General features: G+C 34.1%; 1 protein-coding gene across 5 annotated transcripts in view; it reads right to left on the bottom strand.

Annotated features, from left to right (window-relative positions):
* Positions 1-14,841, bottom strand: part of pfkfb2b (6-phosphofructo-2-kinase/fructose-2,6-biphosphatase 2b) — a 45,613-nt gene extending 30,772 nt beyond the window's left edge. For 3 of the 5 annotated variants that reach the window (XM_030134351.1, XM_030134353.1, XM_030134350.1), the window contains exons 1-5: positions 14,679-14,841; positions 11,352-11,503; positions 7,094-7,219; positions 5,396-5,492; positions 43-109 (exon numbers count right to left, since the gene is read on the bottom strand). In XM_030134351.1, the coding sequence (XP_029990211.1) occupies positions 43-109; positions 5,396-5,492; positions 7,094-7,219; positions 11,352-11,436 (375 nt within the window). In that variant the 5' untranslated portion in view covers positions 11,437-11,503; positions 14,679-14,841. The remainder of the gene's footprint in view (positions 1-42; positions 110-5,395; positions 5,493-7,093; positions 7,220-11,351; positions 11,504-14,678) is intronic. The other 2 variants (XM_030134354.1, XM_030134352.1) reach the window with 1 other exon arrangement.
* Between the last annotated feature and the right edge of the window lie 3,438 nt (positions 14,842-18,279).

Raw genomic sequence — 18,279 nt, 5'->3', positions numbered from 1 at the left:
ATGACAGAATTACAGAATTAGAGAATAGATGAGGGTACTCACTGCAATTTGGCCCCCCTCCACTGTCAGGTATGACTTTACGTCCTGCAGAGCCACCAGAGCACACTGCCTGAAAGAGACGGAGCACAAGTGACAACAATGAGCGAGGCCACATGTATGTGTCTGAAATAACACTGGTAAATGTGAAATGTAAAGAATGTGGACCATGTCAAATACGAGCGGTGTTGAACTGATTTCTGAGGCTTTTTTCAGTTTGATTTTGCATATTTGAAACCAGCATCTGTGAAGTCTGGATGAACTTAACAGTGCTGCATATTAGCTTCACATGTTTATAGCTGTACTTTTTATTGTCTTGTATTTCTTTCTTTCTTTTTTTATTTTATTTTTTTTAAGAAAACGAGTTGAATCATCTTGCTGTTAAAAGATTAGTTAAAAAAATAAACTGATATTGTTCATTAGTGTGTTATCCTCCAGAAACCCAGGAAAGTAAATGTTTTGGCTTTTTTTTTTTTACATTAGATAATTGTCTTTATTGGAAAAAGCATAATACAACAGTTTTTCAGGTACAATTTTTATTTTTATTTTATTTTTATGGAATATCCTTTGCAGTGGACAGAATTTTTTTTTTTTTCTAAGTAAAGCTGTGAAACTCTTGTCCCCTACAGAGGACAAAAATGTGTTGCTGGGTCTCAGGAGGTTATAACAACAACAACAACAACAACAACAACAACATAATAATAATAATAATAATATTAATAATAATAATAATAATAATATTTTCTTCATTGTATTGTAAAACATCAATATGTTTCTTTACCTATCTTTGATTACTCGTGATCTTATTCTAGTTGCATTTCTACTTCTCTAAAATGATCCTTACTACTGCGTTTGTGTCACTTAAGTAAATTATATTTATAGAGCACTTTTCACGACAGGGAGTCACAAAGTGATTTACAGAGCAAATACGATTAAAAATACAATTTAAAAATGCAATTAAAATACAGTTAACCCTCCAGTATCCGGGTGCGCCTTTTAGGCACCCTTTGCACTTCGTTTTAAAAAACTTCATATTATTTTTCACAATTTAAATAAGGTTAGAATTCAAAAGTTGTTCATTTTTGCATGATCTTTAAAATTCTGGCCATCAACTAAAATGTGCACATTGTAAACAAAAGAAAATTACAAGACTAGCATCTGTCTCCCAAGTGTGCCTAAAATGCACTATTTCTTCCATTTGATATGTATGATTAGGGCTGACCTTGATTTACAAAACTAAAATCAAATTAGAGCAGAAAAATAAATCAATATATAATATTTACAAATTTTTATTTATGGGTGTGCATTTTACGCACACTTGGTGACAGATGTTAGTATTTTTGAACATTTGACCTATCGTTAAAAATGATAAATCAAATTAACCAATGTTGGAATTAATCATTGACATATGCCAGGCTGCAAAACTCAAATAATATGTAATCCACTTTTTATGTAGTATATTGAAAAAATAATAATTTTTTATGTTTTTTGCATCCAAAAAATGGTTTGTTTACATTACAAACACGGCATTTAAAGGGTTAAAAAATGTGACAATTATTGAGTATTTGGTATTTTTATTTATGGCTCAAGTTAATGAAATAGAAAAAAGTGTAAAAGAATTAAAAACAAACTGTATGAACATTTTTTTGACATTATTCCACAAGTGTGCCAAAAAGACACACTTGGTGCTTAGTAAGGGCCTTGCTGGACGGGATACTGGAGGGTTCAAATACAATTAAACTGCGATAAATACATTAAGTGCAATCAGTGTAGCGGCCCTAAATCAGTTGGATTTAATATGCCTGCTTGAACAGGAGTGTCTTAAGATGTTTTTTAAAAGTCTCAACAGCATCCATGGACCGTAGGTACAGAGGGAGATCATTCCAGATACCATATTTTTCGTGCACCTTTTCAAGTTCATTCTTATTATATGCATACTTTTTTTGCACTACTGTTAACTCCACAGGTCACTTTCACTATTGTACTTTACAGTATTAGAGCTGCTGTATGTTTTAATATACACTGATATTGACCTATTAACAAAACAAAACAAAACAAAATAAAATGCAACAAAATTTTGTTTCTGTGTACACTTGTTCTATACTGAATGACAATAAAGCCTCTCAAAGTCTATATGTAGTGTATATTTAGAGGTACAAGAAATTTAAAGCTGATTTTTATTTGTAACATTGTTCACTATGGAATATGTCCATGTCACACCTTAACAAAAATTGAAGAAGCTAAATTTTCCCCTGAATATATTTATATATTTTTTATTAGACCTTAATTTAATCAGATAGAATTCCATTGAGATCAAAATCTCTTTTACAAGCGTGGCCTGGCCAAGAGGTCAGCAGCACACGCCATGAAAGAAAACAGGTTTTACAGACAGCTACAAAACAAACAGAAATAATATTGTGATAACAGAGAAGTTAGACAGTTTTTTAAAGTGCAGAGGGTGCGTTCAGAAATTCTACGATATATAGAAACCTTTTCAAACGCACATAGAGAAGTTGGATGTCACCCATATTGATGTTTAGTAGACCGACCCTTTATTAGAGAAAATTTAGGACTCATAGGGATCACTTTTGCTCTATTTGCATGTATAATTGAAAAATGTATCTCCCTTCTCTTTTACAATGTATACAATACACGTGGTTGTATGCAGAATGCTAAATGTTACAGTGATTTTTTTTTTTTTTTTTTACATTTTTTTAACCCTTTCATGCATTAATTGTGAGAACCTTAGTCAAGATTGTTTTCTTCAGTGTTTTTTTTCCTCCTTAGGCATGAAAAAAACAATGCGATCCAATTTTTTTTTCTGTGGAGTTGCAAAAATATCCATGCATTTATTTTTTGAAGTAAAGAAACATATGTTTAAAACCCCATATCAGAGAGGGATATGAAAACAATGAAATAAAAACATGTTTAATGCTGCTAATCTGATGTCTTCTCACATTTTAACATATTCTAATGCTATTAATTTCTCACTTCATCGAGATAATGTGCAAAAAACCCCTTCTTGTCTAACAAATAACAATTGATTTACACTCAAACATGTTAGTGCAGATCAAGTTCATCAAGGACAGCAAAATTACAGTAATTGTATGAATGTCAGGATATGAGATGATGCGTAAGTGTCCACTGTGTTGGCTGATATGAAACTAAAACAACTAAACCCATTAATATACAAGAGAACAGCTGGAGAAGAACTGTCCACTGGAGTGACTTGTGCATGAAAGGGTTAAAAATTAAATAAATTTTATTTTACTTTAATTTTTTATTTATTTATTTTTTGTTAGGGGTGGGGCTCTGTTGGAACATGGGTGGGAAGCGTTCTTGTTTGTATTAATTCATGTCTGTAACACAATGTCTGTAGAGTCTCTGCATAAATAACAATAAAAAAGACTTTGTGTAAAAAAAAAAAAAGTGCAATTGATAAAGTGCACAAATTTAGTTGAGGTCACAGCAATTTAAAACCTGCAAAACTCAACATAAAAATCTGTGGTTAAAATAATGTCATGGTTAATTCTGTCTATCCACACCCCTATGAATGTGTAATATGCTGTGACTGTGTTTGTGTGAGCTGCACTCCTGTCCCTGAAGTAAACCAGTCGACATCTCATCAGTCTGGTGAAGGATGCTGCCCTGTCTCTCCAACTCAATCAAAACAGGCTTCAACATCTGAGCCCGTTTCCATCTCATCTCTTTGGTAAAATATCACATAGCGCCAAATGTAATTTTTCCTACTGAGATAACCAGCTGCTCCTTCAGAAAAGGAAAAGGCTCTTTGATATATTTCGATTACACTGAACAGCTATTCCAGGTCGCAGAGCGGTGCAGCACACTCTGCTATAAAAGTAACAGCTGCGGCGTGTTTAATATCTGGGTCAGGTTTCAGTACTGGGACGCTGTCATGAGCCTATCACGATTTCATGACATTCATTCACTACAAACCTCGTTTCAATTACTACCACTGGGTCAGACCGTGGAGCTCGGATTTTCACTAAATCTGAAGGAGTAACAATAAGGATATGGCGTTGGCTCTTATGTGTGGATATGTGTATTAACCCTCAGATATTCCATCCACCAAGACCCTTACTAAGCACCCAGTGTGCCTTTTTGGCACACTTGTGGAATAATGTCAAAAAATTTTTCATACAGTTTGTTTTTAATTCTTTTACACTTTTTTCTATTTCATCAACTTGAGCCGCAAATAAAAAATACCAAATACTCAATAGTTGTCACATTTTTTAACCCTTTAAATGCCGTGTTTGTAATGTAAACAAACCATTTTTTGGATGCAAAAAACACAAAAACTTTTTTTTTTTTTCAATACACTACATAAAATGCGGATCACATATTATTTGATTTTTGCAGCCTGGCATATGTCAGTGATTAACTCCAACATTGGTTAATTTGCATTATTATTTTTGGCGTTAGGTCAAATGTTCAAAAATACTAGCATCTGTCACCAAGTGTGCGTAAAATGCACACCTATAAATCAAACTATTCAATATTATATACTGATTTTTTTTTCTGCTCTAATTTGATTTTATTTTTGTACATCAAGGTCAGCCCTAATCATACATATCAAATAATCATTCCTTTTAGATTGTTTTAACCCTTTAAACGGTCTCTTTTCATCATGATGTCACTAAATTTTTTGATGCAAAAAACACAAAATATGTTTTTTTTTTTTTCAAAATGCTACATAAAAATTGGATTACATGTTATTTGATTTTTGCAGCCTGGCATATGTCAATGATTAACAGCAACATTAACAACGTTACTAAATTAATTTAGACCCTCACCTCTCAAATGAAGCCAAGATATCAGAGAAAGCATGATTTATGCCTTAATGGCTTTCAGATCAAAAACAGTGGTTATAATGGAAGAAATAGTGCGTTTTAGGCACACTTGGGAGACAGATGCTAGTCTTGTAATTTTCTTTTGTTTACAATGTGCAAATTTCACTTGGTGGCCAGAATTTTAAAGATCATGCACAAATGAATAACTTTTGAATTCTAACCTTTTTTAAATTGATAAAACTAATATGAAGTTTTTTAACACAAAGTGCAAAGTGTGCCTAAAAAGCGCACCTGGATACCAGAGGGTTAAGTACAGGTCAGTGCTTAAGGTGTGTTTAAGGTGGTGTAAACACTGCGCAGACCTGAGCTGAATATCAATTGTTGGCCAAAAAAACAGCTTAGTCACTGATGCAGCAGAGGAGGTTGCAAAATACCAAACAGACCCACATCGACCAGCAGTAATATGATACTCAGAGAGCGGGGATGCTCAGCTTCCCTTATTATTAGTTAAACTGTTCCTATAAATACATCATGAGCTTAGAACTTACTTCCTTATTTTCATGGCTTCCTCATTGTCGTGACGAAAGAAGTCATAGGATTTATAAGACCTTACAGCCTCTCTGCGGTACACGCCCAAGTTAAACACTGCAAAATCAACAAATCGGATTAAGAATCTAATATGACTGTGCAGTAGGCAGCTGCCCAGTCAACAATAAACAGCAATAAAATACATTACATGTCAGCTCTTTCTAAACAGTGGCCACCATACACTGAATTATATAGAATATATGATATGACAGGTGGGGGTTGGTTATTTAACCCTATAACACCAGACGTATCATATTTGATACATGAGTTTTGAACCCCTCTTCATGATCAGTGTGATATTTTCTTTCTTGAAAAACCTGATGTATACAATTAGATACATGCAACACATGGATAATCCACCAGGGGGGAGGAATTTGTTCACCAGAGGCCTTTCCAGTGACACTACAACACAGGTGTCAAACATGCGGCCCAGGGGCCAAATCTGGCCTGCCAAAGGTTCCATTTCAGGCCCGCAGGATGAAAGTGCAAAAATTAACACAATAATGACAACTACAAATTTTCTTTGTGAAAAATCATGTGGAAAAAATTGAATTGCACTGTGAAAATATTTACATTTACAAAACTATTTTTTCACAATAAAATGCAAATAAATACATAAATAAAAACAAAGATGAACAATCCGAAATGTGCAATTTTAACAATATTCCGCCTGTTACTAAATGTTTTGTGCATTTATGGATCCACTGTGATCTGTAATTGTGTTAATAAAAGATGTAATATTGTAGAAATTGTTCAAATTTTTAGTTCCAAACTTCAAAATTTTAACAATATTCTGCCTGTTACCAAATGTTTATGTAGCATTGTGTGTAATGTACATGTATAAATAATAAGTCCAGGCATAACATTGTTCAAATTGCACTAATTTTTCAAATGAAATCGCTGTTTTTTCAGGTTATTCACATCTTTTTTGTCAAATGTAAATATTTTCATAATTTAATTTTTTTTTTTTTTTGTACTAAAACCAAAAGAAAAACTTGGATTTGTCATTATTTATAGGTTATTAAGTCATTATTTTACTGGTCTGGCTCGCTTGAGATCAAATTGGGCTGAATATGACCCCTGAACCAAACTCAGTTTTGACACCCCTGCACTACAAGACTGTCATTAATGAGGAAGAAGGAAGAACTTTGCCAATTTTGAGAAGAAATTACCAATTTGTTAGACATGTTTGTGTTATATTATGTTTTTGTTTGTTCAAAAATAATAATATTTGAGCATTGAGACCCAACGTATCAAATATGACACAAAATTGAAAATCATACAGGGAAATTGACATTTGGAAAAAAAAAAATGTTTTGGGTTGTTCAGAAGGACCAATAAAGGCTCCAGTTTCAAAGAACTGGAATTTCTGTCAGTGATTTAATGGTTCAGGCTTTACAGGGTTAATAAAACCCCTGAAAAAATCCGAAACATGGAAATCATACATTTTAACATCTGACTGATTAATTTTATATTCTAAGCATTTTGCAATTGGAGGTGGACCAACATGAAGCAAATACAACAAACTACAGAAATCTTAGGTTGGGTTGAATTCTTCAGTGATGCATTTACATACAACTAGCTATTCATCCTGGACGGCAGTTACTGCAGTTCTTTACATAATAAAGACAAACTGAAAAACATATGGGGCTTCGTACCTTTGGTTGGGACTCCTATCCAGTTGAGGTAACGTGTGAGCTTCTTTGACATGTAGGTCTTCCCTCTTGCCGGCAGGCCGATCATCACAATCATTGTTGGAGAGTTTGTCATGTAGGACGCCCACGCTACACATTAAACAGACATTCACTGTCATTCACATACTGAACAGCCTCAGACTGTTAGATTAATATCTGTCTGCCTCTCAAATGTGAATTACCTGGATTAGAAAACTAAGAACAACATGTGTAAAGAAAAGTACAGTGAAGGTGCCTTTGGTGTCCGCCCCAGCAGAATCTAACTGTCACTATGAACACAATGCAAAATAAGGAAACTCTGGGGTTTTATTATAAATGGGCAAACACTTACACATATATCAGTACAGATTTAAACCTCTTGAAATGTGATTTTATTATTTTATACAATTTTCTTCAAGGGATTGTACTTGATTTGTGCATGTCCTTCACACTGCCCTTCTGTGAAAATTATTTTGTGTCTTTATTATGCAAGCAAAGGGAAAAAAGGCAAACAAAAAATACAGTTTAGAAAAAAAAAAAAAAAAGACTTGAAAACAAAAATGAAGGTTTCAAAATTTTTAAGCTTAAAAAAATCGATTGCGTTCTCATTTTCTTTCATTTCAAATCTGAAACTTCTGCCTGCAGGGCAAAATTTTTGTCATTTTAAAAGTTTTTCATTTGCAAAAGATTTAGAGGTGCAAAACCTTTGTACTTGCAAACAAAACTTTTAAAATGACAAAAAATTTTGGCCTGCAAGCAGAAGTTTCAGATTTGAAATGAAAGAATTTGAGAACACAATCGATTATGTTAAGCTTAAAATTTTTGAAACCTTCATTTTTGTTTTCAAATCTTGAATTTTATAGACATAATAAAGACAAAATAATCTTCATACCCTTCTAACTGAATTGAACTGAGTTTGATAAGTGTTAATGATAAGTGTAAATGAAAAAAATGTAAATACTTTTTATATTTTGTCATTACACTAGAGTTTTTTGAGAAAACAAGTCATGTTGATAATTTCTATCTTATTTTCATAATAATATTTAACATTCTGCACGTGCCCTTGAAAGTGCTGTGCACCCCATCACTTTGGAAAAATCAACCTTTTCATAATCTGGTTGATGACATCATCATCATTTTGAGCGTCTTCATTAGAGGTGGAAACATAGTCTATGAGAGCATTTAGTATTTACATTTACATTTAAAAATTTTCATCAATTTGTGTTTGTACTTAGATGTGGTTGAGCTTAGCATGTTCACCCTGTCACCACAAAATATTGTTCGACATAAAATTTTTCAGAAATTAGAAATATATTTGTTGAACATGACACAGTCCTCTTCAAAGATGACCTACTTTGGCAACTCAAGGTCCAACATGTGGTCATTAAATGCTAACTTTAGCCAAAACTGTCCACCCTGTCACTTATTTTTACATGTATTTGTTGGTGACAGGGTGGACATATGTTTCATATTTTGTTGTCTGTTTGTACTTTGTCTGCTTGCAAAAAAATTATTAAAAATATGTTTTTTGTGACAGCATGCTAGATTTCAAAAAATATATCCAAGGCACACTGTAGGATTTGAGTAAAAATAAAATGCCTTTATTAATTCATGGCAGTCTTTAAAACACAGCCAACGCGCTGCGACCTCTGGTCTTCATCAGGGCTTTTTTCACTAGTGAGTTGCACACCTTCATACAATCACTTTAATGACCTGAAGGAGGAAGGTGTGAGGAGGAAAAAAAAACCAAAAGATGCATACAGACATACATATACATACGCACACACATACACATATATACACACACACACACAAAATATACATATATATATATAATAATAATAAAAAAAGAAGAATTAAAAAGAAGAATAAAAAGAAAAAAATGAAAAAGGAGAAAAAATATATATAATAAAATAAAAATAAAATAAATAAAAATAAATTATTTTATTTTATATATATTTTTGTATTTTTTTTCTCTTTTTAATTTTTAAAAAAAAATTTTATTCTTTGTTTTTTTTTAAATTATATATATATATATATATGTGTGTGTGTGTGTGTGTGTGTGTGTGTGTATATGTGTGTGTGTGTGTATATATATATATGTGTATGTATGTGCGTATGTATACAGGGTGGGGAAGCAAAATGTACAATATTTTGAGGCAGGGATTGAAAGACAGTGTATGACCAATTAGTTTATTGAAAGTCATGAGAATTTATTTGCCACAAGAAAATGTACATAATAGAAAATGTTTTTATTCTATGTGTCCTCCTTCTTTCTCAATAACTGCCTTCACACGCTTCCTGAAACTTGCGCAAGTGTTCCTCAAATATTCGGGCGACAACTTCTCCCATTCTTCTTTAATAGTATCTTCCGGACTTTCTCGTAATAGTTTTGCTCATAGTCATTCTTTTCTTTCCATTATAAACAGTCTTTATGGACACTCCAACTATTTTTGAAATCTCCTTTGGTGTGACGAGTGCATTCAGCAAATCACACACTCTTTGACGTTTGCTTTCCTGATTACTCATATGGGCAAAAGTTTCTGAAAAGGTATGGATAATAGTGTTAGGTATGATTATGACATCAATATATGTTTGGTTTCAAAACAATTGACGTAGTACCTGCTGAGAAAAAAACAACTAAATGTTCATTGTAAATTTTGCTTCCCCACCCTGTATGTATGTCTGTATGCATGGTTTTTTTTTTGTTTTTTTTTCCTCCTCACACCTCCCTCCTTCAGGTCATTAAAGTGATTGTATGAAGGTGTGCAACTCACTAGTGAAAAAAGCCCTGATGATGAAGACCACAGATCACAACACGTTGGCTGTATTTTAAAGACTGCCATGAATTAATAAAGGCATTTTATTTTTACACAAATCCTACAGTGTGCCTTGGATATATTTTTTGAAATCTAGCATGCTAATGCGGATTTTTTTGACTCTAAATAACCAGACACACCACAAGTTTCCAAAGAACACCTGTGGATAATTACCAAGAAGAAGACCCAGCAGCACTTCCACTTTGTTGGATTAATGTTTTTTGTGACATTTTGAAGTCTGAAAGGCACTTTATAAGTAAGTAAGTAAGTAAGTAAATTTTATTTATAGAGCACTTTTCACAGACAGAGTCACAAAGTGCTTTATCAATTCAAATCAGAATCAAATTAAGTTTACAGAGACCCAACAGAATCCTTCAGGAGGAAACACTTGTGATTGGTGACAGTGGCGAGGAAAAACTTCCCTTTAACAGCAGAAACCTGGAGCAGACCCAGACTCCTGAAGGATGGCTGTCTGCCTTGACCAGTTGGGGTTAAAGAGAGCGAGAGAGAGTAAAGGAGGAGAAAAGAGAGAGCGATAGAGATATAGAGAGACTGGGGGAGGGGGGGTCACATGGAGTACTTTATGATGAATACATAGTGTAGTCAGTCTGTGGTGGTCCTGGGTCAGATGGGAGACTAAAAAGCCTTTTTGAACAGGAGGGTTTTGAGGTGTTTCTTAAAGCTCTCTACAGAGTCCATGGACCGTAGGTGTAGAGGCAGGTCATTCCATAGACGTGGTGCCACAGCTTTAAAAGACCTGTCACCGCGTGTGCTAAAACAGGTGCGTGGAACCATCAGCAGGTGCTGTCCTGAAGACCTCAGGCTACGAGTCGAGCTGTAGGGCTGGATCAGGGAAGCAATGTATGCAGGGGCCTGGCCATGTAGGGCCCGGAAAGTTAGCACAAGAATTTTGAAATGTGCTATAGTGATCCTGACCCTAATACTTATTGTACAATCTAAGTGGCAAATCAAGGCTGTGTAAAAAAACAACACAAAATACAGAATCTAAAGTAAATGTTATACCCATCTTTGCACAATTCATATAATATAATAACCAGGTCTTGTGGATGGAATAATTATCTTTGCAATACAAATCTAATCTGTGGACTGGGATCTAGAGAGACACCCTGGGAGAGAAAAGCAATTTTGTGATGGACAGTAGAGGAGCCAAAGGTGTCAGGCCGTGTATTTTTATATCACTGATTAAAATGTCCATCATTTTTGTCCTATGACCGTCCCAGGGATTCCTTTCTCCTGAGATAGGCTGTCTTTTTTAGATTGTGGAATAAATTAATGAGATGCATTGTCACAGGCAAGTGACTTAGGAACAATTTGTCACATTAGTCCAGACTCTAATGTTACATGTGCACCTGCAGACTGTCCGAGCGGCTGGTGAAATCTAATATATGGGAGCTTTTACTTACAGCACTTCTTTTCATTCATTCTCAGGTCTGTTTTCTTGGTTTCTGCTGAGTTTGCAGAGCCGGTGTCTCTCTGGTTATTTGACATGTTTGGAGTGTTGTTTGAGCTCAGTTCAGAAGCAGTAGTTTCTCACAGGGACATGGTCCAAGTTGGTCTGAAACAGAGAAAGTGAGCACATGATTTATGTTTTTGCTCAACCCTTTCATGCATGAATTGTGAGAACCTTAAGCAAGATTTTTTTCCCTCACTGTAAAAAAAATCCTGTTGTTTTTACAGGAAAAAAACTGGCAGCTGTGGTTGCCAGAACAATACCGTAAAAAACACATCCAACTGTAAACACTTTTATGGAGTAACATGTAGATTTAACATTTTAAACATGTAGATTTAACTGGTAAATAGACTGCACTTATTTAGCGAATTTTATCCACCCTCATGGTGCCCAAAGCGCTTTCCAAAGTCACCAGGCCATGGACATATGGAAAGTTGGAGCCAGGATTCGAACTACCAACCCTTTGGTTATTGGACGAGCTGCTCTACCAACTCTACCGACCCATTCATTTACAAATTTAAAATGTTACAGTATAAATGTTTCCTTTTTTTTTTTTAATAACTTTTTCATTTAAAATAAATAAATAAATAAATAAGCAAATAGGCCATTATTTCAACGTTACGGTCTTGCAACTTAAACAGCACCACATCGTATTTCAATTTACAGTTTCATTTTCTAAAAATAGAAATACATAATTTCTACATACAAATCTGGTTTTGTTCACATACTCTTCCGGTAAAAACTACAGCTCTATTTGATTTAATCCTTAACATAAAAATCTTTTCAAATAAACAACTTTGCATTGTATTGTCACTTACAGTTTTTTTATGTGGCAATTTTACAACTTTTTGGTGTTAATTCTACAGTCATTTTTTTTACAGTGCTGAGCTGTTTTATTCCTCTTTAGGCATGAAAAAAAACAATGCAATTATTATTTTTTTTTATGAAGCTATATTTCTTGGACTTGCAAAAATGTACGCAAAGCTGGACACCATGACATAACACTGCCAAGTAGATTGGCAATAGAGCACGAGTAAAAAAAATAATGTTGCCGTAACTTGATAAAATAAGTTTGAGCAGTATCTTTTTTAGTTCTCTTAAGTAATATTTTTGAAGTCCTCATTACTTGACACAGCAAGTTGAGTCAACCAATTGCAAGTTGTATCAGTTATGTACTCCATGTTGAGCCAACTTGATTCACAGTTGTAAGAACTCGATAAAATAAATTCAACCAACATCTCTTAAAGTTATCTCAAATAATATTTTCAAATTCAACTTACTTGATACAGGAAGTTGAGTCAACAGACTGCATGTTGCATCAACTTGTGTTTTAAAGTGGAATAAACTTGACACTACAAGTTGACTGAAATTAACTCAGTCACAGCAACAAGATGACTTCATGTAGTTAAGTTCAGTCAACTTGTCTTTTTTTTTTTTTTTTTTTTTTTTTTTTTTTACAGTGCATGAGTTTAATTTTTGATGCAAAGAAACATGTATTTACTGATATACTGTGTAAAAACTATGAAATACCAACATTTTAATGCTGCTAATCTGATGTTTTCTCACATTTTAAAATACTCTAATACTAGTCATTACTCACCTCATGGAGATAATATGCAAAAAACAAAACAAAACAAAAAAAACCTTTCTGTTGTTAACCCTCCAGTATCTCATCCAGCAAGGCCCTTACTAAGCACCAAGTGTGTCTTTTTTTGCACACTTGTGGAATAATGTCAAAAAAAAATTTCATACAGTTTGTTTTTAATTCATTTACAATTTTTTCTATTTCATCAACTTTAGCCATAAATAAAAATACCAAATACTCAATAATTTCTACATTTTTTAACCCTTTAAATCCCGTGGTTGTAATGTAAACAAACCTTCTTTTTTTTTGGATGCAAAAAACAAAAAAAAAAACAAAACAAAAATTTCAATATACTACATAAAAATCGGATCACATATTATTTGATTTTTTTCATCCTGGCATATGTTAATGATTAACTCCAACTGTCCACTGTAGTGACCACTATGCAAGAAAGGGTTAAAGGCAGAACAGAATATTACAAACAAAGCTACACTGTAAAAAACAAACAAACAAACAAACAAACAAAAACGGTATTATTGCGAAAAAATACTGTTAAATAACAGAAAACAACCATCTCATAAAAATACGGTAATTTTCCGTAATTAAAATACAGTTTTTTGCCCTAACTTTACAAAAGATTTTGGATTTTATTTTATTTTTTTTACTTTTTAATATTTAATAAAGAATATTTACATGTATTAACACAATCATATATATATATATATATATATATATATATATATATATATATATATATATATATATATATATATATATATATGTGTGTGTGTGTACATATAATTTTCAATGAAACTAAGTTGTACAATCCACTGATAAAAACTGTATTTGGACAGTTTATCAGTGCTTATACATGTTATACATTCACAAAAATACATTTATTCAACATTTTTGTTGTGAAACCTCCTGTAATAACACAAGATATTTGTCAATGAACAAACAAGTCTTGTTAAACTGACAGAACAAATACTTCTTTAACAGTTAATTGTCAGTAAATTTATCTTGTTTTATTATTATTATTATTTTCTTTTATTTTATTTTTTTACAGTATTAAACTTTAAATTAACAGTTTAATCTCATAAATAGAAAAGAAATATTTGTGAAATTATGATACATTTGTAAATGTATTTTAACTGTATCTTTCTGTGAAAAAAGAAAAAAAATTCTTTCAAAAAATTGAAATTTTTTGGTTATTCACAGTTACAGTTTTTTCTTGTTGTTTTACATTTGACATGTAAAATCACAGTCTATTTTTGTTATTTCATGGATATTTTCCTGTATCTTAAAAATATAGGAAAAATCTGCAAAATAAACAGTAAAAATTCTGTTAAATTACAGATTTTTTTTTTTTTTTTAATACAGTGTATGTCTTTTCTGAAAATGCGTTATAGATATGGCATTGTATCCTTTGCAACATTGAGACTGCATTATTAGTGGAGCAAAGAAGAAAGGATGAGGTAAAAAGGCGCTGCCACATCATCTGTCCACTGGAGAAAAAAAACGCAGCGTGAGCTTTACGCAGCGTATTTTCACAGCATATGATTATGAGCGTCGGTTTTCCCTCTCCAACTGGGGTGACTGGGTTCATGCGGCACTAAAATCTGAGACGGAGATTTGTAACATCATCCTCTGCAAGCACACACACGACTTACATCATTTACATGGGGTTTTTATTACCTGGTCGCTGAGCCCTGAACGCGTCCTGTGCGCACCTGGGGTCCGGTGCAGGTACGGGGATGAGCCGGACAGTGTGCGTCCGCCGCCGCGTCCACCGGAGCCAGTCTGCCCGGCCTGTCCTTGGTGCTGGAGTGCCTCGGCCGGCTGGTGTCCTTCCAAACTGGAGGTGTGCCGCTACGTCATGTTCTCTCCTTTTACCGTAATGTTGATAATAGAACTGCGGCAGTGAACGTCGACGCACGGCAGAAACAGAGAATGTCATGGAAACAGAAGTGAAAGAGTCTGAGAGCAACAGAGAACTCATACAAGGACATAAACCCCCTTTAAACCGTGGATAATAATGTTCAAAAACTACAAATTAGGACTCAGGATTTGTTCCTTTTTTTATACCACTAATGAGATTCAGTGACTGTTACCATGGCAACAGAGGTCTTACTTCTAAGTTAGGATTGGGGTGGTGGAGATCTAATATAAGTGATATAAAATCAAATCTATGCCCCACCTATACTGTGCAGGAAAAGGCTTTAGATCTGGACTCTTATGCAGAACTAATAAATATAAAATTCTAAAAGTCCTTATTAACCCTTTCATGCATGAATTATGCAGTGGCGGCACCAAGGGGGGGCATGGGGGGGGGGCAAATGCCCCCTAGTCACAACCTTTGCCCCCCCAGTTGCCCCCCCACCCAGATTTGGGCAAATCTTTGGGAAAATTCGGGCAACAAAGAAATATGAAAAATCTGTCAATGAAAGTGTACATAACACATTTTGATCCACTTATAATCCAAGCAGGCAGACATGCTGAGGTGGTTTCTGATGAATAATATAGTTCTAGGTTCATAATGATACGTGTGCCTTCAGTTCTGGAATGGATGAACACCTCTGCTTGTACTGCATTCATCTTTCTTCTCCATAAGAAATGTAAAGCAAACAATTAGCACGAGTAGCATAAGGACTAGTTTTTTATGTTTTGAACCCAACTATTAATTACAAATAGTTTTGTTAACTGTTCAGGTCTGTTTTATCACTCAATTTAAATTTCTGCTAGAAGATTATAGCGGTCGGTATGAAAGTGTACCTGAGCCTACAGATGTTGTCAGTGATTATATACATACGTTTTGTTTGAGTAGTTGGTTAGGCTATTAGTTTTATTTTGTTTTCAACATTTATTCACTTGCATACATTGGCATTGCTGTTTGTTTGCTGCATGTTTTTCTGATGTGTTTAGAGAAATATGTGAAAGTAGATTGTACCTATTAAATAATCAGAACAGAAAGTCTGAGTTGTTCATGCTGTAGTTTTTAACAAATACCTTGAATACATTAAGTATTACCTGATTTTACCTAAAATTGCCCTCTATATAAAGTGTAACGGATAGGCTATACATTATATATATATAGCAGCCGCTAAAGTGCAAAGCTTTATGGGGCGACATGGTGGTGCAGTGGTTAGCACTCGTGTGTCGTGGGTTCGATTCCAACACCAGTCGACGGGGGGTGGGACCTTTCTGTGTGGAGTTTGCATGTTCTCCCCATGTCTGCGTAGGTTCTCTCCGGGTACTCCGGCTTCCTCCCACCATCCAAACACATGCACTAATAGGTTAATCAGTTAATCTAAATTGCCCATAGGTGTGAATGTGAGAGTGATTGTTTGTCTCTATATGTTCAGCCCTGCGAAGAACTGGCGACTTGTCCAGGGTGTACCCCGCCTTTGCCCCTATGTAGCTGGGATAGGCTCCAAGCGACCCCCGTGACCCTAGTGAGGATAAAGCGGGTTCAGAAAATGAATGAATAAAGCGCAAAGCATTAATTTCGTGCTATGTGCAAAATTTTTTTGTCCACCCCACCAACATTTTCTTTGCCCTCCAGTTGCCCCCCCACTTTTAAAATCCTGGTGCCGTCACTGGAATTATGAGAATCTTAGTCGAGATTTTTTTTCCTGAGTGTTTTTATTCCTCTTTAGGCATGAACAAACAATGCAATTGAATTTTTTTAATAACCCTGTTTTTTTATGAATTACCCAAAAAATTGCATTTGAACATTTTTTTTCTTTAAGTAAATTTTTTTTTTTTTTTTTTTTTTTAACCCTTTCATGCATAGCGGTCACTACAGTGGACAGCTGATATCTTGTATATTCATAGATTTTGTTGTTTTAGTTCCATATCAGTGAACACAGTGGACACTCACTGCAAAAATCTAAATCTGACCAAGTGTTATTTGTCTCATTTCTAGTCCAAATATCTTATCACACTTAAAATAAGACAGAATCACCTAAAGAGGAACTGTACACTGCGATAGAAGAACTGATTTATAGACGATAGATCTGCAAAATCTGATTTACACTAATTTGAACAAGATCATTTTCACTTGTTCCAATGGCAGATTTTTTTTGCTTGAATTCAACAAAAAATGTTGTCCCACCCACCCCATCCATAATGTCACTCTTCCTCTGAGTGTCATGAAAACCAGTGTATTTCTTCAGACAGAGCACAGTCAGAGGCCTAACAAAACAGAAGCCAGCATTTATAGATGAAAAACCTTTTATTCACCTCTATCAAACATCCTCTTTAAGCATAACTATACTGCCTTTGCATAGTTATTTATTTCACAATGGTCCTCAATACAAAAGACAGATAGTGGTCAAAGTGTCATATTTTTTAAAGTACCATTCAGGTTTAAGCACTTAAAACAGAACCCCAAATAAATAAAGCCCACTTGCAATCAGAAACTTTCCTCCTTAAATAATACAAAAGGTTGAAATCAGAGGGAAACCCAGGGATAACTGATTTAATACAGCTGGCACCTATTTTGATTTACTGGTTTATGATACAAAAGAGCACAGGTGTCAAACATGCGGCCCGGGGGCCAAAACCGGCCCGCCAAAGGGTCCAGTCCGGCCCTTGGGATGAATTTGTGAAATGCAAAAATTACACTAAACTATTAACAATCCTTTTAGTTCAGGTTCCACATTCAGACCAATTCAATCTCCAGTGGGCGGGACCAGTAAAATACAATCATAATAACATATAAATAATGACAACTGCAAATGTCTCTCTTTGTAAATGTAAATATTTTCATGTATTTACACTAAAACAAAGTATAATTTCGCAAAAAATGTGAATAACCTGAACAACCTGAAATTTCTTAAGAGAAATAAGTGTATTTTTAACAATATTCTTCCTGTTATTAAATATTTTGTGTGTTTGCAAGTTATAATGTACATGTGTAAATGATAAACTGAGGCAGAAAACTGTTAAAATTACACTTATTTTTTCAGTTTGTTCATGTTATTCACATCTTTTGAAAGGATAGTTTGTAGATGGAAACCTTTTCATAATGTAAATGTACTCTTTTCGCTCTAAAACATAGAGAAAAGTTTGGAGTTGATATTATTTATATATTATTATGTTATTATTTTACTGGCTCGGCCCACTTCAGATTAAATTTAGGTGAATGTGGCCCCTGAACTCAAATGAGTTTGACACCCCTGCAATAGAGCATTTTTAACACTTCCTTGTACTATAGCTGATGAAAACAATCATCAGTGAATTTGACTAGAATGATTTATCATCTGTCTCGAAAATATTTACATTCCACTTTGTG

The sequence above is a fragment of the Sphaeramia orbicularis genome, chromosome 5, assembly GCF_902148855.1.
Source record: "Sphaeramia orbicularis chromosome 5, fSphaOr1.1, whole genome shotgun sequence".
Taxonomy (NCBI): Eukaryota; Metazoa; Chordata; class Actinopteri; order Kurtiformes; family Apogonidae; genus Sphaeramia; species Sphaeramia orbicularis.
This window is presented reverse-complemented; position numbering and strand designations above follow the sequence as displayed.